At 41.6% G+C, this 25,406-nt stretch overlaps 1 protein-coding gene and 1 pseudogene across 1 annotated transcript; both read left to right on the top strand.

Annotated features, from left to right (window-relative positions):
* LOC111951740 (zinc finger MIZ domain-containing protein 1-like) overlaps nucleotides 1-11,536 on the top strand; it is a 42,455-nt pseudogene extending 30,919 nt beyond the window's left edge.
* Nucleotides 11,537-13,190: 1,654 nt separating this feature from the next.
* ppifa (peptidylprolyl isomerase Fa) lies at nucleotides 13,191-18,038 on the top strand. The gene is made up of 6 exons (XM_023970440.2): nucleotides 13,191-13,524; nucleotides 14,128-14,158; nucleotides 14,298-14,386; nucleotides 15,314-15,410; nucleotides 17,129-17,204; nucleotides 17,313-18,038. Exons 1-6 carry the CDS (start codon nucleotides 13,279-13,281, stop codon nucleotides 17,446-17,448), a joined length of 675 nt encoding a protein of 224 aa, XP_023826208.2. The 5' UTR covers nucleotides 13,191-13,278; the 3' UTR covers nucleotides 17,449-18,038.
* Nucleotides 18,039-25,406: the final 7,368 nt, after the last annotated feature.

Raw genomic sequence — 25,406 nt, 5'->3', positions numbered from 1 at the left:
TCGGTAGTGAGTGTTGCAACCGAGGACAGACYATTTTTATGCGCTACGCATTTCAGCACTCGGCGGTCCTGTTCTGTGAGCTTGTGTGGCCTACCACTTCGCGGCTGAGCCGTTGTTGCTCCTAGACGTTTCCACTTCATAATAAAAGCACTTACAGTGGACCGGGGRAGCTCTGSCAGGGCAGAAATTTGACCAACTGACAACAACCTCTCCCTCAACGTGAGCAAGAGAAAGGAGCTGATCGTGGACTACACGGAAAGGAGGACCGAACACGCCCCCATTCACATCGACAGGGCTGTAGTGGAGCAGGTCGAGAGTTTCAAGTTCCTTGGTGTCCACATCACCATTAAACTATCATGATCCAAACACACCAAGACAGTCGTGAAGAGGGCACGACAACACCTTTTCCCCRTCAGGAGACTGAAAAGATTTGGCATAGGTCCCCAGATCCTCAAAAAGTTATACAGCTGCACCATTGAGAGCATCCTGACCCAGTTGCATCACTGCCTGGTATGGCAACAGCTTGGCATCTGACCATAAGGCGCTGCAGAGGGCGGTGTGTACGGCCCAGTACAACACTGGGGCCAAGCTTCCTGCCACTCAGGACCTATATTCTAGGCGGTGTCAGAGGAAGGCCCCAAAAATGGTCAAAGACTCCAYTCACCCAAGTCATAGACTGTTCTCTCTGCTACCGCACGGCAAGCYGTACRGGAGCGCCAAGTCTAGGTCCAAAAGGCTCCATAACAGCTTCTACCCCCAAGCCATAAGACTGCTGAACAATTKATCAAATGGCCACCTGGACTATTTACATTGACACCGCCCCCCCTCCTGTTATTATCCATGCATAGTCACTTTACCCCTACCTACATGACTTGGTACTGGTACCCCCTGTATATAGCCTTGTTATTTTATTGTGTTACWTTTTAGTTATTTTATACTTTAGTTMATTTAGTAAATATATTCTTAACTCTATTTCTTGAACTGCATTGTTGGTTAAGGTCTTGTAAGTAAGCATTTCACGGTAAGGTCTACCTGTTGTATTCATTTGATTTTGATTAAATTTGATGTTGGAAAGGTGGCTCCTATGACGGTGCATGTTGAAAGTCACTGAGCTCTTCAGTAGAGCATTCTACTGCCAATGTTTGTCTTGGAGATTGCATGGCTGTTTGCTTGATTTTATACACTGTCAGCAACGGTGTGCTGAAGTAGCCAAATCACTCATTTGAGGGGTGTCCACATTACTTTTGTATATATGTGGTGTGTGACTGTACAGTATGTAATTATGCACACACCACACCACACACACACACACACCACACACACACCACACACACACACACACACACAGACACACACACAGCAGAGCTATTCCATGCTATCAGTAGCTCTTTAAGATACTGTGGTCTAAATACAAACAAAGCTGTCAACAAGTATTAGCAGAAATTGATGTTTCTATTTCATTTCATGAGATTCAGTACAAAGCCACTAGAGCAAGACGTTCACTACATCACATAGGGTAGGCTCAATTCCTTTCAATTAAGGAAGTATCAATGAAACTACTTTCCTTCTCTTCAACGTGTTTTAATTGGGAACATTTGGGAATTGGAATTTGTTTTCTTTCTGAATTGACTGGGAATAAGATATGGAATGGATTAGCCAACCCCGATCACTACTACATGCTGCCTTGTACATGCTGTTGTTGATCTCATATAGCATTTACCATATAGGAATGTACAGCATGTGTTGTCAGAGGGTAATCCACCAGTGACATCCTGGTGCCCAGCCACTGTCTTAGTGTATGTGTGATGGTTAATCAAACCGAGTATACAACTTCTAACCACTCACAGTATCCACAGATACATTAAAACGGAAAGCTGATGTGTCGTCTATCTTCTGTCCTGTCTCTCCGCTCCAATAGCCAATCCCAACGAGGAGCTGCGTTGACCTTCCCGGTCGGGACGGTGTGGTATTGGAACCTTCCGGTTGTAACACAACCTCGCGTCAGTAATCACGTCTACCACCTGCGATCTCGTGGGTACAATCAGAACTCATGGTGGGAGGTGAGATAATGGGAGAGACAGACACACACAGAGTTTGAGGCGATCCATGGAGTTGAGACTCGAGTCTTATTCTTTGTTCTGTAACTGCTTTTTCTGTACCTCTACAAATGTTCTTCCTCTAATAGAATGGCCTATCCATGGCAACCATGATGTTAACATTCCCTGGACAATATTGACCAATTGCAGTCCTGAGAATGTAACCTTTTACTGCAGTGGGCTAAATCAGGCTCACACACAGTGTGGTCCTTGATAGTCTAAAACAAATCTACTTTGAAACTAAAGTATCCACCTCACACACGAGGTTATGGACTTAAAAAAAGAAGTCACCTGTACCATGTCAGATATAGAGTTGAAATGTATTCCATTTTTAGTTTGCGTCCCAATATGACACTTTATATACATCACAGAAGACTGAAATATAATTAAACCGTTTGACATAGAAACACTGGATTTTGGCTGTTTAAATGTTTATTTTATTTATGAATTATGACATTGTGAAAAATATGAATAACAAAGAGGGAGCTTTGGGTCATTGACTGCAGGAAAGGGCTACGGAACGTTCACCTAAGCTTATTACCAACCCTTGACCAGGGTGAATCAGGTGTGCTAGTGCTGGGCTGGAACAAAACTGTGCAGTCCTGGCTGGGTGTCCATGAGGTGTGAATTCTGAAAAACTATTTTGTATTTGGCTATATTGACCTCTGCCCTTTGCTCGTTGACCCCACTAGGTCAGACCTGGAGCTGCAGTTTAAGTGTTACCACCACGAGGACCGACAGATGAACACCAACTGGCCTGCCTCCGTCCAGGTCAGCACACACACACACACACACACACTCTCATTCATTCAGAAACACACGCACATACTCATGCACACACATGGTCACACGTGTACACACACACAAACTGTCCTTCTTCCTTCCAGGTCAGTGTCAACGCCACGCCCCTGACCATCGAGCGAGGCGACAACAAGACGTCCCATAAACCCTTGCACCTGAAGCAAGTGTGRCAGCCCGGRAGAAACACCATCCAGATCACCGTCACTGCCTGCTGCTGTGTGAGTACACCATCCAAAAGAACATGCAGAACAAAGGATACAAGGGAAATGTTAAATAACATGTGGCTTAATGTTTTAAACTCTTTGTAACTACCCCTGTTGCATATAAACTTGGCAGGGGTTATTCAGTGGTTATTTAGTTGATTTTCTGTTATATGGCCGGTCAACATTGCGATGCTGTGAAGGTGTAGAAGCTAACACACTATAGTAGAACTACTGCTGTCTGTAGAGAATTCACTGTTCATAACCCACTCTTTATTTAGGTCTCTATGTCTTCATGTATTTTCTCTATGTGCAGTCGCACCTGTTTGTGCTGCAGCTGGTCCACAGGCCTTCAGTCCGCTCCGTCCTGCAAGGGCTCCTGAAGAAGAGACTCCTGCCTGCAGAACACTGCATCACCAAGAGTATGTTACTATTGCTATACTGCTGTTGTAGTATGACATTTACCCTGTTTAACTGTAACTCTGACTCCCGCCTGCAGAACACTGCATCACCAAGAGCATGTTACCATTACTATACTGTACTATACTACTACTATACTATACTGTACTATACTACTACTATAATATACTACCTTTACATCAATCTTCTGTGCAAGAACATGCCATCAGTCAAATCAAATGTTATTAGTCACATGCGCCGAATACAACAGGTGTAGACCTTACAGTGAAATGCTTACTTACAAGCCCCTAACCAACATTGCATGTTTAAAAAAAATTAACGAATAAGAATAAGGAGCTCGTAAAAAGCGTAACAAAGTAGTTTAAATAGCAAGCAGTAAAAATTATCTCTACTAGCGAGATCCTATATACCCCGGGTCGTTACCAGCTATCATAGAGGAGGGACACTCATTGATGCGGGTGGGCACCGCGCTCTTAGTATTGAGGTATAATATTTGGACTCATGATAAAAAGTACCTCATAACACTACTTACTCTAATCGGCTCTCTCTCCTGAAAATCTCCTCTCTCTTTCCCCGCCTCCACCCCTCATTCTCGCTCACTTCCCTCCTTTACCTCCCTTCCCCTGCCAGTTTCTAAGACGCAACTCAGCAGCGTAAGTGCCCTCCGTCGGGTAATCAACTTAGTTCCTAAAACGGGGGAGGAAGGCCGTTGAGCAGCACCGCAATCAAAGTCTCCTTCACCTCTTCAAATGTTCCAATCACCTTCAGTTTGCGCATCCAGCTGCCCTGCCAGGCTCTGGGTCATGACTGCCTAACACTGTACAGGTAGTGCATCGAGGGCAGTGAAAAGAGCGTACTGCTTTTATTTTATACATACATTAACCTATCTTAATAGCGCCGCGGTCAGGTAGCCTCCTAGCGGTTTTGAACTGACGCGTTAAGGGACAGGAGGAGAGAAACGAAGAGGATTGCCTCTTGAGTTTTGAATCGGAACCCCAAGGACCAGGGTACCTAAGCTGCCATAAAATCTGTCAATTGTCCCGTTGGGCTAACGGCATTAACCCTAATCGTAATGTTCTCCTGGATATAGACGCATATGCTCTAAATGACTAACATGGTAATGTGAGATGATATTATATTAATGGACACGGTTTCCGTGACTATGTGCCTAGAAGGAAAAATGCTAGGTCCTTCTTATAGCACATAGTTTGTTCGGTTGAACCTTGCCTAAATGTGATAGAGCTAAATCATCTCGCTGGACCTGAAGACTCATTGTTAGCTTCCCAGAGGGCTAATTGCTTAGGCTTATAGCTTAGGTGCTGAGGCCTTTAACCTGGTTCTTGAAGCAATCCATCTAGACAGATCCATTACAATATTCCCAGCTGTCTCTATCGGTAAAATACATGATTTGATAGTGTTTTGTTCTTCCAGTGTTTTTGATTAGGGAGTGGTATCTGGGCAGTGCAACTGTGAGAGGGGAAGTGGAGGTGTCCTGTGGTTTAGCAAAAGTCACTCAGGTTGGTACCGTACATTTCACTTATTCTTTGTCAATAAAGTTATCGTCTCTTTGAATTAGTTAAAATAAATGCTCTCTCTCCTCTTTCTTCTCTGCTCTCTCTTGCCTCCTCCATCTCCTCCCCTCTTCTCTCTTGTCCCCCTCCATACTTCGCCCCCCACCATCTCGTCTCCTCCATCTCTCCCCCATCATTTCCTCCCCATCCCATCTCTCTCTCCCAACCTCCTCATCTTCTTCTTACCCATTCTACTTCTTCCTCCCCCCTTCTCTCTCTCCACCCTCTCATTCATCCCTCGTAATCTATCTCCCTCCCCTCCCATCCTTCTTCACTACTCCTCTCCTCTCTCTCGTCATCCTCCCCCCACTCTCTCTCCTCTCTCTCTCCCTCCTTCCTTCTCTTCCTCCATCTCTCTCTCCCTCCTCTCAATCTCTCTCTTCTTACCTCAACTCTATATCTTCCCCCCCCATTCATACTCTGCGTGCAACCTCTTCAACTACTCCTCCCCGCTCCATTTACTCTCTCCCCCTCCAGGGGGTATACTCATCCACCCATATCCATCCTCTCTCATCTCCTCGGCACATCTCACCTCCGCTTTTCAGCCTCTCTCTCATCCCCTCCTCCCTCTCCCTTAGCATACCTCTCCTTCTACCCCTCAGGGAAGCTCTGGGACCTCTGGCACTTACCCTCTTCCTCTACCGACTGCGTCTGCAGTCTGACTTCTCTTCGTGTAGGGGTGGAGAGAGACCAGGAACAATCCTTCCCATCCTCCATTCTCTCTCACTCATATAGGGTGCTTCAGGGTGGAGAAGAGGGCATTGATGATGAGAAGGGCCTTTAAGAGGTGGACCAGTACATGTGGGGAATCCTCAACGCCATCCAGAAGTATGTATTATTCTTCCTTATTACTAATAATAGTTATTATTATTAACCTTCAGTGCTTCATGTTCTTTTCCAGTATTCCCACTAGTATTTCTATAGTGTCTAGGACCATAAATATTCCCTTCTTCAACCTGCAGTGCTTAAATGTTATTTTCCACTATTCCCAATATTACTACCATACTGGACTTTTCCCACTTCCTCCGTAATATCGGACTGTATAAAAATGTCCCCTTCCTCTTCCRGTAGTTCGGAGTTTGAGGAGGTGACCATTGACCCAACGTGTAGCTGGCGGCCGGTGCCCATCAAGTCTGACCTCCATATTAAAGAAGACCCTGATGGACCARTGGCCAAACGCTTAAAGACCATGAGCCCCTCCCAGATGACCATGCCCAACGTCATGGAGATGATTGCCCAGCTGGGCCCTGGCCCCTCCCATTACCCATCAGGCCCTGCTCAGCACGGGGGAGGCGGCTCCGGGGGAAACCCAGGGGACTACGGTGGCCCCAGAGGCCCAGGTAAAGACCATTTTCAGAATTCAGATATTGCATTTACATTTTAAATGTTTGTTATTTAGTAGACACTCTTATCCAGAGCAACTACATTCATACTAAGGTAGGTAAAACAACTTAAGACATCTCTCCCCTTACTTGTGTTTTTCTGTGCTGCTAGGCAACAATTACCACGGCCACGGGAACTTTGACTTCCCCCACGGTAACTCCTCAGGCGGGGGAGGAGGAGGAGGTGGTGGACTGAGAGGGGGAGGAGGATCCCCCATGAGTGACTTTATCCACCCCCCTCAGCTGTCCCACCTCCCAGACGTTCCTGTGGTTCTCCTATCCCAGGACAAGCCCCTCAGCCACGGCATCAACGACCCCGTAAGTCCCCTACACCTCCCACCAACCACCAGGGCTCACACCAGAGTTGTTGAAAATCCTCATCGAAAAAGTAAAATACCCACATCCAAACATTTCTCAGGTGCAGGGTACAAAAAGTGTTGTATGAAAGGAATAGTAATACAGTAATGCACACTGTTGTAAATCATCTCGTATAGTTGGTTGTAATGTTTGTAAGACCTGTCAAAGAAAAGCACTGATCTGGATCACGTCAGCATTGGCATTGTGCACAGCCATGTCACCCTCTGCATGTCAGCTCCGAGCTTACTTTAAACCACACTCCTTTCTCTGTCTCTCTCTTTCTCTCCATCCCTCCTTCCCTATCTCTCCCTCCATATCTCTCTGTCTCTCTCTGTCTCCCTCCCTATCTCTCTCTCTCCTCAGATGTCTCATCCTTCCACCACTGATCAGCACCATAATTCCATGCAACAGCAGAGCACACACGTGCCTCCTCACCCCAACAGCCAGTCGTTACATCACGGTGGCAGCCAAGCAGGGCAGTCGTTACATCACGGTGGCAGCCAAGCAGGGCAGTCGTTACATCACAGCAGCCAATCGTTGCAGCCTCCTCGCCAGCAGGCCCCAACTCTCCAACAGCAGCAAGGCCAGAACAGCCGCCCGCATGGCGATTTGAACTTTAACCACTCGTCCTCGGGCATCGAAGGTCAAATTAGTGGTGACATGCCTGAGCCCTCCCTAGATGTAAGTGTGACATCATTGTGACATCGTGCTTACGGATGCGAACATAATTTAAGTAGCGTTAGCATCGTCTGCTAAACCTCATCCCATTGTTAGTGCAACCCGGGATCCTTGGGACGGCCGTTCCCTAAATCCTAACCATACCTAACCTTAACCCTTACACATAACCATTTTACATTTCAACTTCAATGGGGTAAGGTCAGAGTTGGGARGTCCCAAGGATTCTGGATAGCAAGGACCCTTCTCTCATTGCCTAACTATGGTTTGATGGGAAAAGTCAACTGCTATAGTATGTTGATACCTTTAGTTGTTTAAATAGACTCTTTGGATAGAAGTGAGAAGTCTAATGACAATGCGTATCTCTTCCCTTATATCTTTCTCTTTCTCCATCTTTCCCTCTCTCGCTCCATCTCCCTCTCACTATCGCTCTCTCTCTCTCTCTTTCTCTCTCGCTCTCTCTCTTTCCCTCCCTCCCTCCCTCTCTCTTTCTCTCTCTCTCTCTCTCTCTCGCTACAGCTGCTTCCAGAGCTGGCCAACCCAGACGAGCTCCTGTCCTATCTGGATCCTCCAGACCTCCCCTCCAACAGCAACGATGACCTCCTCTCCCTCTTCGAGAACAATTAACCTTTCACCTCACTCACCCCTCGAGCCTAACCCAAACCTTCTCCACAGACAGACACACACACCACAGGGTGTGTCCAACCAGCTGGACTCTCCATAGAGTCCATAGACACACCGTCGTCCTCATATGGACTGGTAGTGGGGACATCGTCAAGTGTCACACACACACACACACAAAGACGTGTAGGTGGCATAGGAGCAACGCTGAGGTCATCTGTCAGAACATGAGGTGATGYTGAGGATGACAGGGAGTGGACACTGTGTGTGACAGAGTTAGGAAACAGGAAATGCACTCATGACCTCACTTCCTCTTCCTCACACYCACTCTTCCTAGTGTAAAGACTGTTTACACTGCTCCGCTGCGGAGCTCCTCCGGCCGACAACATCGACGGCCATGRCGGTTGTCTACCCCTTCAGTGATATTTTGTCTTTTCCAACTTAAACTGTGCAGCTAATAATCACGTTCTATGTGTATGACGTCACACAGGCTGAACTCTCTGTGTGAGCTTTTAGGGAAAAGTGTTGTAGCATTTTGTATCGTCCTTATTTCCCCCTTATACAAAAAAAAGGGGGGAAAATACATGAATAGGGAAGAAAAGTCATCTTCTTGTCCTAGCCAGTGTTTATATCTATCCTCTTTTGACATGTGTTCTTCCAAGCCCTGACCCCCTGAGACCKCAGCCTTTAACCCCTGACCTTTGACCTACAGTGTGTTCTTATAACCTCTGATCTTTAGCTCATAGTGTGTATTTCCAACGGGACGTCCGTCATCACTGGGTACGTACCATCCAGTCAACTGAAGCACAACCGACAGTGGGTCACACCACACCACATGGCAGGCAGAAAACTGGGAGGAGAGACCAAGGCCTGTGGATGAGGATCCTAACCTAGCTAGCTAACTAGCCCACCCAGTCTACATAAGAATCAGCACTGTTAACTGTATTCAGTCTGTCTATCGCCCCCCTCCAATGTTGTTCAAGTTTCTCTTCCCTGGTGTTACAGTACAATGCCATATCGGACAGTGGGCTATGCAAAAATAAGTTTTACAAAAACATTTGTTTTGGCTTAGAATGATGGAGAAGTGTGTGTGTGTGTGTGTGTGTGTGTGTGTGTGTGTGTGTGTGTGCAAGAGAAAGAGAAAGAGTGAGGATGAGAGTGATAGAAAAAGAGAAGTAAAGAGTCCGTCCCTATTTAGTCTATCATAGAGACACAGCTAGTGTTGCAAAAGATAGTCAGCCATTCTAATAGAGCCAGATCCCTCTTTACCGTGAGTCTTCCTCTGTTCTACAGGCCTGCAATTGCTCCTGTAACCATACTGTGTGGTGTTAAGAAGTGCATGTGTGCCAATGGTCTCTGTTCTAGATTAGCCAGAAACATTCTAGCCATTGCATTTTTTTATCATGATTTTATTTTACATTTTCTTGCAAAGGAATGATTTTGGCTAATGGTAATGTATTGTCCAGCTTTTTTCTTTTCATGTTTGTTTCATTTCTACTGTTCATTGGAAAATGGCCATGCGTGATGCATCACCAAAGTTGTCCTACAGTTTGTAGAAGGAGTTAGCTTGGACATCTACTATAATGTAAGAATAATATGGTCTAAGGCACTGCATCTCAGTGCTAGAGGCGTCACTACAGACCCTGGTTAGATTCCAGGGTGTATCACAACCGGTCGTGATTTGGAGTATCATAGGGCGGCTCACAATTAGGCCCAGCATCTTCCGGGCTAGGGTTTGGCCGGGGTAGTCCGTCATTGTAAATAYGAATTTGTTGTTAACTGACTTGCCTAGTTAAATAAAGGTTCAATAATACATCAAAACCATACACTTAGGGAGCCCATCAAAAAGTGTTCTGAACAGATGTGTGGTTGCACTGCATTTCCTATGTCTTGTTACTGTTAAACTGTATTTTGTCAAWTTTTGTTCAAAAGGAAGTACATCACACATGATCCCACAATGGTTTATAAAGACAATACTTTAAAATGGTTGCCATCCTGACAATATATGCTTTAAAAATGTTTGCTAATGTATTGGGGAAAAGTAGAGGAAAGTGACTTGACCCTCTATCATTTTTGTTTAAGTCAAGTCTAAATTGTAATACCCTCTGGAATTGAATGTGAGTTATTTTTTATTTTTGTGAATCCTGTTTTGTACAACACAAGATCATCATGCGTATTATTCTATCCTCGTAGCATTTTTGATATTGTTCTCCTATTTTAAGTTATTTTCTGTAATTATTCAGTGACTGTGAGAATAATCATAATTTGGTTTACTTCAGATCATGGAGGCTACTAAATGAAATTGAAGACTTCTCAATCGGTGGATATTTTTAGGACTTAAGAATGATCCCCAACGCTGGTTGAATCACCTGAACACAACTGACCCTACGATATTTTAGGCTGTCTGTCTGTCTGTCTGTCTGTGTCTATGTCTGTTTGTTGAAGACAATGCACTGCCACAGTGAGGTATTTTAACTCCCCTGCCCTGTCTATCTGTAGATCTGTGTAGACATGATGCTGAAGTCTGGTCTATCAACATTACTCTCGATACGCCTTGTCCGAGGTTCWGGCTCCACACCAAACTGTAGATGTACAGTCAATGGACACAAGTGGAGTGTGTTAGTTAGAGGGTGCAATGTATTTTCATTTAAAGAAAATGGGAGATGTGATCCCCTGCCCTCTGTATTCTGTCACTAAAATGCAGGAATAGGGGCTGGAGGGTCTCTGATGGATGCATGTACATAGTGTAAATGACAGATAGAGATACATTAACTTACAGAAATGTAGACATTTTCGCCACACGGGGCAATGATGCGCATTGTGTATTTAGAATTTGTAAAGTTTGCATCCTCCTGTCAGAAGAGACTGTTGAATTGTGGGAAATGGAGTCTGTGTTTGATAGTCTGTACAGCCCTCTGTCTCCAACCACGTGTTCATTCATGTAAGATACTTTATCTACTTCTCAAACATGGGGGTGTTGGAAAAGGAGGAAAAAAAGAAACCTTTGTTTCCCTTTGTGTAAAACTTCTGTGTATTTCTCTATTACTTGTGTACTTTATAAAGGTGCTACTACAACAACATAATAAAGATAATTTTGAGGAATAAATCGGGACGTGGGAACCATGAGTGGTTCCTAAAGATTGTTGATACCAAATTTACAGTTTGTACAATTTTGGCAAATTTACAGTTTTTACACAATTAGGCAAAAAATATTACTTCCAAGGTACAATCTGAAGTGATTGGCACACCAAGTGGCAGTTGTCTTTTTTGTTTTGTACATTCTGTGTACAGTCATTTCATATTCTAAACTGGTCAGAAAAAAATGAATTGTGATTTTTAGTCTTGCAAAACTGTATGTAGTTAGATGACGTGACATCCTAATATTTATCTAATAAATATGTATTCAGATGAAACTCGTGATCTTGGTTTTCTAATACATCTTAAGTTCTATGCCCTATGTAACTTTAACCACATTAAATGCATCATCAACCACCAGACAAAATCACAGTGGAGAATGCTGGATCTATCAAGACCAACTGACAGTCAAGTCAGTATAAAGACCCTTTATAACAATATGATAGTTATATAATAAGGCTCTCACAAGCAAAACACACATTACATGCATGCACCGTTTGAAATAACCCTAAAAAGGAAGAAGCTGTTTATAACACAGTTATTTAACTCATCAAATKAAATGTATTTATATAGCCCTTCTTACATCAGCTGATATCTCAAAGTGCTGTACAGAAACCCAGCCTAAAACCCCAAACAGCAAGCAATGCAGGTGTAGAAGCACGGTGGCTAGGAAAAACTCCCTAGAAAGGCCAAAACCTAGGAAGAAACCTAGAGAGGAACCAGGGTGGAGATTATAACAGAACATGGCCAAGATGTTCAAATGTTCATAAATGACCAGCATGGTCAAATAATAATAATCACAGTAGTTGTCGAGGGTGCAACAAGTCAGCACCTCAGGAATAAATGTCAGTTGGCTTTTCATAGCCGATCATTCAGAGTATCTCTACCGCTCCTGCTATCTCTAGAGAGTTGATAACAGCAGGTCTGGGACAGGTAGCACGTCCGGTGAACAGGTAAGGGTTCCATAGCTGCAGGCAGAACAGTTGAAACTGGAGCAGCAGCACAGCCAGGTGGACTGGGGGCAGCAAGGAGTCATCATGCCAGGTAGTCCTGAGGCATGGTCCGAGGGCTCAGGTCCTCCGAAAGAGAGAAAGAAAGAATTAGAGCATACTTAAATTCACACAGGACACCGGATAAGACAGGAGAAATACTCCAGATGTAACAGACTGACCCTAGCCCCCRGACACATAAACTACTGCAGCATAAATACTGGAGGCTGGACAGGAGGGGTCAGGAGACACTGTAGCCCCATCCGATGATACCCACGGACAGYGCCAAACAGGCAGYAAATAACCCCACCCACTTTGCCAAAGCACAGCCCRCACACCACTAGAGGGATAACTTCAACCACCAACTTACCATCATGAGACAAGGCTGAGTATAGCCCACAAAGATCTCCACCACGACACAACCCAAGGGGGGGTGCCAACCCAGACAGGAAGACCACGTCAGTGACTCAACCCACTCAAGTGACGCACCCCTCCTAGGGACGGCATTATAAACTGAAGGGGGGTGGGGGGATTATCTAAATTATATAACATTGTTTTAAGGTCATACCYAGGATAATTTTGTTATTTTTAAGACCCCTTGAAGTATAAAAAAATMTATAAAACATTTATTTGACATGTATCTAACTTAAACGGATGGAATTTGATGGGGATTGGTTTGTTATGCTAATTAGATGTATATATTGGGTCTTTGATGGGGAGTGGAATAAGACATTCTGACAATTACAATGAAAATACTATTTAATATTGTAGACACAGAGATGGATTAATACTTTTCATGGACTAGCAGCGGTCTAAGTCCCTGCATCTCAGTGCTAGAGGCGTCACTACAAACACCCTGGTTCGAATCCAGYTTGTATCACAACCGGCCGTGATTGTGTCCCATTGGGCGGCGCACATTTGGCCCAGSGTCGTRCGGGTTTGATCGGTGTAGGCCGTCATTGTAAATAAGAATTTGTTCTTAACTGACTTGCCTAGTTAAATAAAGGTTAAATAAAACTACAAATCTGTTTATGTTCACAACGTCATCATTCTGTGTCGCTGTTGGGGTCTTAGAGACGTCATGTGTACACACACCCCCATCCTCAGAACTTCATGTTGACAACTATGCAAAGATGTTGCAAATGAAAAATCGTATAAAATATTGCTCTTTGGCAATTGCTGCGACCAGGTTGTTTTCGTCTGGACCCGTCAAGAACCCAGTCGTGTATTTTGACATCGCAGCTGACAACGAACCTCTGGGACGAATCATTATAGAGGTAGCTTGCTAACTAACGTAGCTAGCTAGCGTAGATGTGGACCCGTAGCAAGCTAAATCTGCCATTAGCCAGCTAACGTTAGCTAAGATAGCTACACAAAATAACAGTAAAAAAGGCAGATACACATACCTACATAGAATAACGCTATTTTCTGCACAAGTTGACGGTTCATTTTACGGCATGTCTAGTAGAGCTTGCTTAGCTAGTTATAATAGTTAGCTAGCTAGATATGTAGCCATGCTTAGTTGTTGTAGTACCTAAGCCCATTCATTTGCAGTTGGTTTTAGCTACAGTCACACCCCTCTTTCTGCTAAAGGGTAATGAGCTGATTGGGTTGTTGATAAGATTYTTAGCTAACGTTAGCTAGCTACGCTTGCTAAATGGCTAGTGTGTTCAACCAAGCATGTTCATGTAGAGAAAAGGGCAAAACTATCCAGCTAGCTTCTAGCAATAAAGGCTATTATCTAACTAGCTGGCTATCAATACATTGTTTAGCCATAGATAACAACAGACTAGAAATAATCATGGGAACCAATCAATACATTAAACCTGCTTATCTACCTAACTAACCTGACATTGTCCTTTATTTACARTTTATTACAGTTGAATGCAGCTGCTGTGCCCAAAACAGCAGGTAAACATTGATTTGTGTTCTATAGAAATACCCACTCAATGAGACTTACCTGGACAATGACAACAAATAAAATACTGCACTGTATAACCTTACATTGTGTTTTCCTTAGTAGTGAATTGATGTTGTTGTTTTCTGACAGAGAACTTTAGAGCACTGTGCACTGGGGAACATGGCTTTGGATACAAAGGATCAGTGTTCCACAGAGTGATTCCTGAGTTCATGTGTCAGGTACTGTAGCCAGGCTTACCTTATCATAGAGCAGGGTTTCCCAAACTCGGTCCTGGGGTCTTCCATGGGTGCACATGTTCGTTTTTGCCCAAGCACTACTCACTCAGCTGATTCWAATAATCAACGCTTGATGAAGAGTTAATTATTTGAATCAGTTGTGTAGTGCTAGTGCAAAACCCAAAACGTGCACCCATGGAAGACCCCAGGACTGACTTTGGGAAACCTTGTCATAGAGAAACCTCTATTTCTATGTAAACAGTCTTGTTTGGCCATAGATTTGTGTTATATCAGTGTAACAACCTGTACAATATTATGTATATGCTAATATGTAACTATGCTGTAACAGACTAACATTAGAAAGGACATGCAGTTATGGAGTACAATAGGCTATCACTTTGACACTCTGTGTTCTGCAACGATTGAAATATTTTGGTCCCTCATTGAAATTGAATGTATCTCTACTTTAGCGACCCTGTGTTTATAAGCTCTGATATCGACTCTGCCACTGCAGAATGCTTTTGTGGCACAAGCGATGGCGCACAGGACTACGGGCCAGAAGGTTGAGGGTTTGCCGACCACTCCAGACAAGCTCACTCTCCCTGCCTGTTTCATTACACTGGTGTCAGACATGATCGGACCTTGCCCCACAGATGTGCTAGGCCGGTGAGCGCGTTCCTGTAAGGTGTCGTCCTGTTAAGGCTAGCCCGAGGACATGCTCTTTGAAAGGAGGGAGTAAGTGTAGTGACCCAGGGCTTTTGGCCAGAAAGTTGAGGGTTTACCGACCATTGCGGACAAGCTCACTCTCCCTGCCTGTTTCATTACACTACTATACGTGGACAGCCCTTATGAAGGTTGTATTTATTTACAATGTTGTGTGGTGGTGTTGTTGTCTTAAAGTATGAGCACTGACTCACTCTCTGCCCTCAGGGAGGAGATTTCACACATCACAACGGGACTGGAGGGAAGTCCATATACGGGACCAAGTTTAAAGACGAGAACTTCAAACTGAAACATACTGGGCCAGGTATGTTAGATCACTAAACCAGTGAACTCCTCTGTCTTTGACCTCTGTTCGCTTAATCACACTTTAGGTCCAAACTGAGCTGTTTCGGGCTGATCTAAACCGGGCTGATCTAAACTGGGCTGASCTGTACTGGGCTGAGCTGTACTGGGCTAGCCTGGTTATGCATCCACCGTTGTTGTTGGAACCATGCTGGATAAATTAGGGGGGAAATGCAATAGAAGACAGTACACTATGGTTAGTTGACCCTAGTGTGTAAAACATGCATTGAAGAGTTGTTGTAGGCTCTCCACTCCACTAGATGGCGATATTGACTACACAGACAGGTTATTTCAATACGGTACAAATGACCTACTTTCCAAGCAAGTCAACATCCCATCTAGCATACTTTTTTTTTTTTTACTAAACCTTAACCCCATGTTGATAAATGGACACTTCTTCAGCTCAGGGTGTGTTCTCTTGCATAATGACAACCTGGAAATAGACCTTTACCCAATCCAGATGTGTTCTAGCTGCTGCTCTATGCCCTACAGCCAGTTACCCCACAGTGTTCCTATCGATTTATTATGTTAAAGGACTTGATTCACAGAAACAAAGTTTGGAGAAATGGAAGCCTTCATAGTCATATTGTGTGTGTATATACACTGAACAAAAATATAAACGCAACATGTAAAGTGTTTGTCCCATGTTTCATGAGCTGAAATAAAAAAAATCCCAGACATTATTCATATGCACAAAAAGCTAATTTCACTCAAATGTTGTGCACAAATTTGTTTATATCCCTGTTAGTGAGAATTTCTCCTTTGCCAAGATAATCTGTCCACCTGACAGGTGTGGCATATCAAGAAGCTGATTAAACAGCATGATATTTACACAGGTGCACCTTGTGCTGTGGACAATAAAAGGCCATTTTAAAATGTGCAGTTTTGTCACACAACAGAATGGCACAGATGTTTCAAGTTTTGAGGGAGCGTGCAATTGGCACTCTGACTGCAGCAATGTCCACCAGAGCTGTTGCCAGAGAATGTATTGTTAATTTCTSTACCATAAGCTGCTTCCAATGTCGTTTTAGAGAATTTGGCAGCACGTCCAACCAGCCTCACAACCGCAGACCATGTGTAACCACGCCAGCCCTCCACATCCGGCTCCTTCACCTGTGGGATCATCTGAGGGATGGTCTGGGGGTGCTGAGGAGTATTTCTGTCTGTAATAGAGCCCTTTTGTGGAGAAAAACTAATTCTGATTGGCTGGGCCTGGCTCCCCAGTGGGTGGTTATTTTGCCCTCACAGACTCACCCATGACTGCTCCCCTTCCCAGTTATGAGAAAATCCATACGTTAGGGCCTAATTAATTTATTTAAATTGACTGCTTTCCTTATATGAACTATAACTCAGTAAAATCTTTGAAATTGTACAAATTACCTCGACTAACCTGTACCCCCGCACATTGACTCGGTACCGGTACCCCCGTATATAGCCTCGTTATTGTTATTTTATTGTGTTAGTTATTATTTTTATTTAGTAAATATTTTCTTAACTCTATTTATTGAACTGCATTGTTGGTTAAGGGCTTGTAACTAAGCATTTCACTGTTGTATTCGGCACATGTGACATACAATTTGATTTGATGTTGCGTGTTATATTTTTGTTCAGTATACAATTGACAATGTACATGAATGTACTGGTACTATACTGCAAGCTCTGATGTTTCCATTGTTTTAGGTATCTTATCCATGGCAAATTCAGGGGCGAACACGAACGGTTCTCAGTTCTTCATCTGCACAGTTAAAACTGAATGGTAGGTTATGTTTTAGACACCAGTTAGACACAGAGTTGTGTTTTAGAATAATTTCCATTTTGGTCAGCGTCACTGGTGACTGCACCTCTCTCTCTCCGTCTCTCTCAGGTTGAATGATAAACACGTGGTCTTTGGTCAAGTGAAGGAGGGCATGGAGGTAGTCTTCAAGATGGAATCCTTTGGTTGTCATGACGGTGGTGTGGTAAAGAAAATGGCCATCACGGACTGTGGGGAGATCAAGTAAAATACACAGACAGACAGGTTGGAGAAGGTCACTATGGACAACAACTCTTGGAAACGTCCAAGTTTTTAGCTCTTCTGTTTTCCTCACCCAATTAAAGAATGACAACCACAAATACACCAGCTGTCTCTCATACATGTAGTCTCTTGTCAGCTGTCTCATACATGTAGTCTCTTGTCAGCTGTCTCTCATACATGTAGTCTCTTTTCAGCTGTCTCTCATACATGTAGTCTCTTGTCAGCTGTCTCTCATACATCTAATCTCATTGTCTTTGGACAATGTGTTCTCCCTTCACACACACTTACTCTATAGCATTTATACTGTCTGTACTCATGACAACTTCTCATGTTCATAGCCTGTGCTTTATACATTCAAGAGTTGTTGTATGGAGAGGTTTGGACTTTGGAGTAATTCAACACTGGTACTAAGATACCTCTGAAATGGGTGCTTTTTATTCTAGATGTCACTAATATTTTTCTAAAGAAAATCATCTATAAACTATTTAAGGCATGTATGATGGACCCGACACCTGTAGAATGTATAAAATAATGTTGTACATTTACTGCCAAATAAATCTATGTTTTTAGATTTGACTCTGTTGCTCAGTTTCATTGTGTCCTGCATGCCACCGTCACTAATTATTCCTGCTTTTAAGACTTCCTGGTACGGATCCCATGTCTTTTTTTAGACAGCCAGACCTCCACACAACTTCCTGTCCTTCAGAGCAGGATGTGACATCATACATTTGGCTTCTATTTGTCCATGAATCCCCCTATACTGGAATATCAACTGGTTCATCTCACTTGGCTAGGAACGAAGCTGTAAAGGTCAATTTACTGGAAATAAGGTACACTTACTGGAATTAAACGCTAAGATTTCTACWGTAGAAGTGCATTGACTATTTGTGTTTTAGCTGAAGAAGTCAATCTACAGTTATACCGTATTAGTATACAGGAATCCAGTCAGTAAAGAATGCTACAATAACTAGTATTGAATGAGCTATTAAGGTGTTCAGAATACAGATACAATATTTTATCAACTGTGTGGTGTCTATTTTCTCAAAACCAGTAACGTAAAGTATGACTTAAGTAGTTTTTTGGGGGTATCTGTACTTTACTATTTATATTTTTGACAACTTCTACTTTTATTCCACTACATTCCTAAGGAAAATAACAGACTTTTTACTCCCATACATTTTCCCTGACGGCAAAAGTACTTGTTACATTGCGACTGCTCAGGCAGGGCAGCAACATGGTCCAATTCAAGCACCTATCAATATACGTGTTGTCATCCCTACTGCCTCTGATCTGGCGAGCTCACTAAACACAAATACTGTGTTTGTAACTGTCTGAGTGTACCCCTGACTGTCCCCAAATTAAAAAAAAAAAAAACGGGAAAATCATGCCATCTGGTTTGCTTTATATAAGAAATTTGATGTATAGCTTTCACGTTTTACTTTTATTCAAGTATGAAAATTGAGTGCCTTTTCCACCACTACATTAAGCACATTTAAAACCAGATGCTTTTAGACTTTTACTCAAGTAGTATTTTACTGGGTGACTTTCACTTATACTTAAGTAATTTCCTATTGAGGTATCTTTTCTCAGTGGTGTTAAGTACTTCAGTAAAAAATACTTTTAAGTACTACTTAAGTTGTTTTTTGGGCAATCTGTACTTTACTATTTATATCTTTGACAACTTTTACTTTTACTCCACTACATTACGAAAGCAAATAATGTACTGTTTACTCCTTACATTTTCCCTGACACACAAAAGTACTCATTACGTTTAGAATGCTCAATCAGGACAGAYTTATGGCACCTATCAATATAACGCTTTGTCATCCCTACTGTCTCTGATCAGGTGGACTCACAAAACACACCTACTGTGTTTGTAAATTATGGCTGAGTGTTGGYGTGTGCCCCTTTCTGTCCGGAATTAAAGATATAACAAAAATAGTGCRGTCTAGTTTGCTTAATATCAGGAATTTGATGTATAGCATTTACTTTTACTTTGTACTTTTACTCAAGTATAACAATTTWGTACTTTTTCTACCACTGTACTTAGGTACGTTTAAAACCAGATACTTTTAGACTTTTACTCAAGTAGTATTTTACTGGGTAAGTTTCACTTTTACTTCAGTCATTTTCTGTTAAGGTATCTTTACTTTTACTCAAGTATGACAATTGAGTACTTTTTCCACTGTCTTTACTTTTCCTTTTTCCACCACTGCCGAAAACCACATTTAGTTTTATGCACACCGCCAACTTTATTTTGTGCACGTTCTTACCATGGAAATAGGATGGCATCTTTCCATTTCTATGATTCTAGTTACTGTATTTCTATGGTGAGGTTCTTCCCTCTATTGTAGCGATGTTGTCTTTATTGTAAACAGAACACATCTCCCCTGTTGAAATGCAGTGAGAGTGGCCAGACCAAAGCCTGAAGAACCAGACTAAGTGTCTGGGTGGTGGTGGTGCTTATTAAGCTAATAGTTTATGAAAGTAAATAATGAACCAAACATGAAAAAACTCCCCTGGCTCTTAAACAAAACCATATGCGCTCTGACCTTCCAACAATTTGTTTGAATTCTCCAGTTACATTGTTGCCATAGAGACACTTTAGCCCCAGTTCTGTGTTTGAGCTAGGGATGTTGTAACAAACTTGATATCATTTGGGTCCCCACCCTCTTGTGAAGTTTAAGCTATTTGGAATTTCATGTCCAAGCCTGTGCATGGAAACTTGGCTTTGCAGACCAGTCGTTGCGATACCCCGCTCCTATCATGCGAACATACCTGTCTTTCAATCACTTAAAAAGCAATACAGTTTGTTTTTCTTGAACCCACATTTCTCCAACATCAACCCAAATATGGGGGCGTAACTTTGTTTTTTAGAAGTAAGGGGGCCATCATTTGAATATGTATATTTTTTATRCAGTCAGATTAACACCCTACCCGACTGCTCGGAGGTGTCTGCATGGTCCTAAAGCACACCGTTTCTTTGTTTTGTATCACAAAAATGATATTTCAGAATGTGGGGGGGACATGTCCCTCCCGTCTCCAGTGGTCTTTCTGGTCTTTCCAAGACTAAGTTAGTCTGAACTAGAATAGGACCTCCGCGACCGCTCAGAGTGACACCAGCTCTCTGAGGCATCTTCCTCCTTCCTCCATTACACAACCAGCGACCCTCCGCAGTGCAGACCTGGGTTCAAATATWATTTGAAATCATTTAAAATACTTTATCTGTGCTTTATTGAGCTTGCCTGGTTTAATGGACCAATCATTCACATCACAATCAATCCGCTCCGCTCAGTCTTATGTCAGGGAGAAAAACCTGCAGATGTACTTTAAATACTGAAGGAAATGTACCGTACATTTAGGCCACGTCCAGAAATAACTGGTGTGATGTGTGTGATCTCATTTCTCTTCGCTGTAACATATAGACAATAAAGCTTTATTGTTTTGTATTGTAGCCCCTAATCCTAATCCCTGTGTAGATCTGAGAGGATTGGATAGGTGTATTTAAGCAATATGGTGAAATTCTATATGAGAGGATTGGATAGGTGTATTTAAGCYATATGGTGAAATTCTATCTAGCTCATCAGTGGGTAAGGCACAGTATACAATTGTGTGTAGGTGTTCCAGTTGGTTGATCCCCTACCTAGGAAGGAATAGTAAACATTTACCAACGCACCGAAATAACACAATCCAGATATTTCCAATTCAACATTTATTTTATTCATCACAACACCTAATAGTACTAAAGCACTAAAGTCGTTTTTTGTTTTCCTAACTAACAAATAAGGCACATTTTGGAATGCCGTTTCATGGACGTGATGCAACAGAAGTGTTCTTTTCTGTTTCCACAACAACCTCCCAGTCATCATCCTCCCAGTCATCATCCTCCCAGTCATCATCCTCCCAGTCATCATCCTCCCAGTCATCATCCAACTCACTCACACCAATTCGACAATAGCATTACAATCTCAAAATGTTACAGACATCAAAGAACATAAACATCAACGTCTAATTGACCACGTAAGTGTTAAAACCGCACATTCAGTCAGTATGTATTAATTGGTACACACTATCGGTCAATTATACATTTTTATGACTAGTAACAATCAATTAGAAGTTGTTGAGAATGCTAAGKGTCCCAAATGGAACCCTATTTCCTCCATAATGTGCTGCTTTTGATCAGAGCCCTCTATGGGCCCTGGTCYAAAGTAGTGCACTATAAAGGGAATAGGGTMCCATTTTGCACACGTCCGATGTAGCCCACTACATTACTGTGCTAAAATTAAATACATTGCACAAAGATACTTATTTTTCCATTTAAAAGCAAAACACATGCACATGCAAATTCTACAATAGTGTTTTGTCTCWCACACTTGCTTAACAGAAGTAAATTACACTCTCTGTACTAAACTATGAATAAAAACATAACATTTCAGAGAAGTGCCTTGTAGCTGCTTTGAGCAAACTACAACTCACAGTTGAATGTGCATATACAGTGGAGAGTATCAGTCACTAAGATATAACAAAAASATCTATTCTGCATGTTAACAGTATTATTGCGCAACCTAGTAAGATCTTAATCAATTATATAGAACTTGAATAACAAAACATTGGTAATTATGTCTGCCATTTCCTTAATAAGGTAATACTCGTAATAAAACATGAATGCATGCTACTCAAAGGACACAAATGGCAACTCATAGGCATATTAGTTAAAGCACTTGGGTATCATTCTGGGTTATTTAATACTGATGATAACATTTCTAAACTCAAAACAAAACACATAAAAAACAAAATGGCTTATCATTGAGTGAAGGGTATTAATAATTATGTACCAACTTTTTTTAATAGTAATCTATGTAGACATCAATATTTCCTTCTTAGTATAACTTTGTTGCGTATTTTATACAAAAAAGTGTTGTAAAAACTCTTCCCATAAATATTTCTGTAGGATAAACCCCTCAGATCATTGTAAAACATCAATGAAAAACTCAAAGCTTTATTTGTCTCAAAGCTTTATATAGGCCCTTTTTCACATAGAAAGCTTCAAAGCTGCATAACATTTCAGATCTAAGATCCTTTAAGATGATGGCCATCTAATATATACATATAACAGTCATTTGCTAAATATATTTTTCTGGGAAAAATAACTCTTGGGTTGTTTTCTTTAGCAAATTGCTTAGAAAATGTAACATCTATAAAGTTTATTCCAAAATACACATCTTTCATAGAAAATAACAAATCCATATGTAAATTCAGGACAAAAAACACATCTGAAAAAGTATTTGTATACTGTATGTTTAAAATGCATAACACAATGTATACACTGCTTCCATTAGCTCGTATTATATGCCATCTCAAACACATGGCTTCTTCTTCATAAACTTGTCTGGTCGGAATCAGACTATCCTCCAAAAATATCTCAGCTGATTTTTCCTTATATTCTTCAAGATATTTKTTATATTCTTAAGGATATTCTTATCATTGTATTCCTTAAAAGTCAGAGCACTCATAAGCCTACTGTGTATCAATTTTGATCAGTATTAGCACTTTTGGTTTAGTTGGCTAATACCCAAGCTAATGGAAACGGCTAATGGAAACATATAGTGATACACTGCTGTTGTGAGGCAAATAAAGCCTAGACCAGAATATATGGTCATGTTTGGATAGCAGCAGTGTTCTGCTCAGTTGTAGTGAAAATATAGAATTGATCCCAACGTTATGTGYGGAGAAAATAATAATCTACTATGACCTGTAATCAATGAATGAAACCCCTGTGTATCAATACACAATTCACATCAAATATGGTCGACTATTCTTTCCTTCCAAGCCCCTTTTTGTTCAGATGATAATAATAAAATATCCATAGAATGGCTATGCTACATCTCCCAACCACTATATATACACCTCTACCTACATGTACATATTACCTCAACTAACCGGTGCCCCCGCACATTGACTCTGTACTGGTACCCCCTGTATATAGTCTCGCTATTGTTATTTTACTGCTGCTCTTAATTAATTGTTACTTTTATTTCTTATTCTTATTAGTATTTTTTAACTGCATTGTTGGTTAGGGGCTTGTAAGTAAGCATTTCACTGTAAGGTGAACGCCTGTTGTATTCAGCGCATGTGACTAATTACATTTGATTTGATTTCTAGCCTAATATTTAATGAGTAGGCTACTATCCTGTAACCTGATTCCAGATGTGATTGTGCTGTGACAATGACTATAGGGGTTGGCAAGAAAGCACCAACAAATCTGGAACCAGGCTTCACCTCCCCACATACATGTAACTAACACCAACTGAGTGTGATGGTCCAAGTTGTAACAAATTATGCTTAATGCATTGTTCTGTATCCACACATTGAATGAAAGATTACAGACCAAGCTCATACTTGTGTTTGTTGAATCGATCAATAAGTCATAAACAGACTATCTCAAAAAGCGAAAGGCTGGGATTCAATCCGATCGCGGGTTATAGGCATTGCAGCTTTTAAAGGCAATGTTCCCTCGTTCGCGGAGATCCCATTCACAATAAACGCTGCATATGTCGACTCAATCGGAAATGGCCTTTAAAAGCCACAAACCATATCGTATTGAATCCCGGCCAAAGTTAAAAGAACGAGGATGAGGTCTACAGCTTTTAGTGCAAACCTCATTCACATTAGTGTACTGACTACAAAATAACATTGTTGTTGATTCCATGACAACAGACTAACTACAGTGTGTGTGATTTTTGCCAGATGCTTTAGTTACTGCGTCCAAACTCAACAAAATGGTGTTGAGGAAAACATTAGCCAGTTCTCATTGCTAATGGGGTAATAGTATTGTTTTCCCATATGTATTCACATCTTGAACCAGCATCAGACTTGGCAAAACACTACCTAACAGTTACTTCTAGCCATGAGTTAATTACAGCTCCAAACTAAGTTCAATTCTCCTCTTTATTCATTTTCCGTCCAATTTTTCGAAATAATTATTCTCTTTTTACYAMGCACTAGTACTTTTCGGATAATAGAAAATTTACAACTATGAATTCAACCTTTATAGAGCCATTAAACACATTCTAAATATTGGAGAAGCCAATGTGTTTGATTTGAAAAATACACCTCCGCTTTGAAAAGTGGTAGCAAACTTCTCTTCAACTATACTCACAAAAGAACATGTTCCAAAAGTGTCAATAGCCTTCATTGCTAAGATACAACTATACCCACTGTTACAKAATGTTGGATCAAAAATATTCTTCACTCTAGGTCCTCCAACTATAAAGTTGAAAGTATAGACCTATATCTTTGTAAACAGAGGTAATGGTTAGTTACGTCTCTTCTATTAAAGACACGATTTAACGTTTAAATCATGATAGGATGTGGAATCAAACACACAGAAACATAACACACTTAATCCCACACTTAAACACACTTAATCCCTCACCACACTTACAAAACGTCCTCTGATAAAATACAAACGTCCATTTTGTTACAYGACAACATATCCACTTCTCCACTTCTTTCTCCTTTACCAACCAMTATAGCAATCTTACCTCCATCCCCCATCTCTCTTTCTCCAGACATAATTTACTGCTGTCACTTGTTTGACACATTATGAAGGGGTTAAACCCCTTGGAAACAGAAATTAGTAAGATTRACTGTTATATTTCTAGGTCAAACTGTCTTAAAGTAGCGTTACAAGATTGCAACAGCTCTATTGGTCAGCTGTGTATCCTACAAAAATTTGCAAAAATTTGCATATTTTGGGATATTAAAAAAACACTTTGAAATGTATAATGATCACTTATCTATATACCATTTGAAATACCAGTTGTAATCAACTATGTCAATCTCCTGGCATCCTACACCAAATAGATGAGTTGTAAATGCTGGCCAGACATAACACTGCTGAAGTGGAGTCCTGAATAAGACTATTGGTTGCATACATACAGT

This window comes from Salvelinus sp. IW2-2015, linkage group LG25 (genome assembly GCF_002910315.2).
Source record: "Salvelinus sp. IW2-2015 linkage group LG25, ASM291031v2, whole genome shotgun sequence".
Taxonomy (NCBI): Eukaryota; Metazoa; Chordata; class Actinopteri; order Salmoniformes; family Salmonidae; genus Salvelinus; species Salvelinus sp. IW2-2015.
This window is presented reverse-complemented; position numbering and strand designations above follow the sequence as displayed.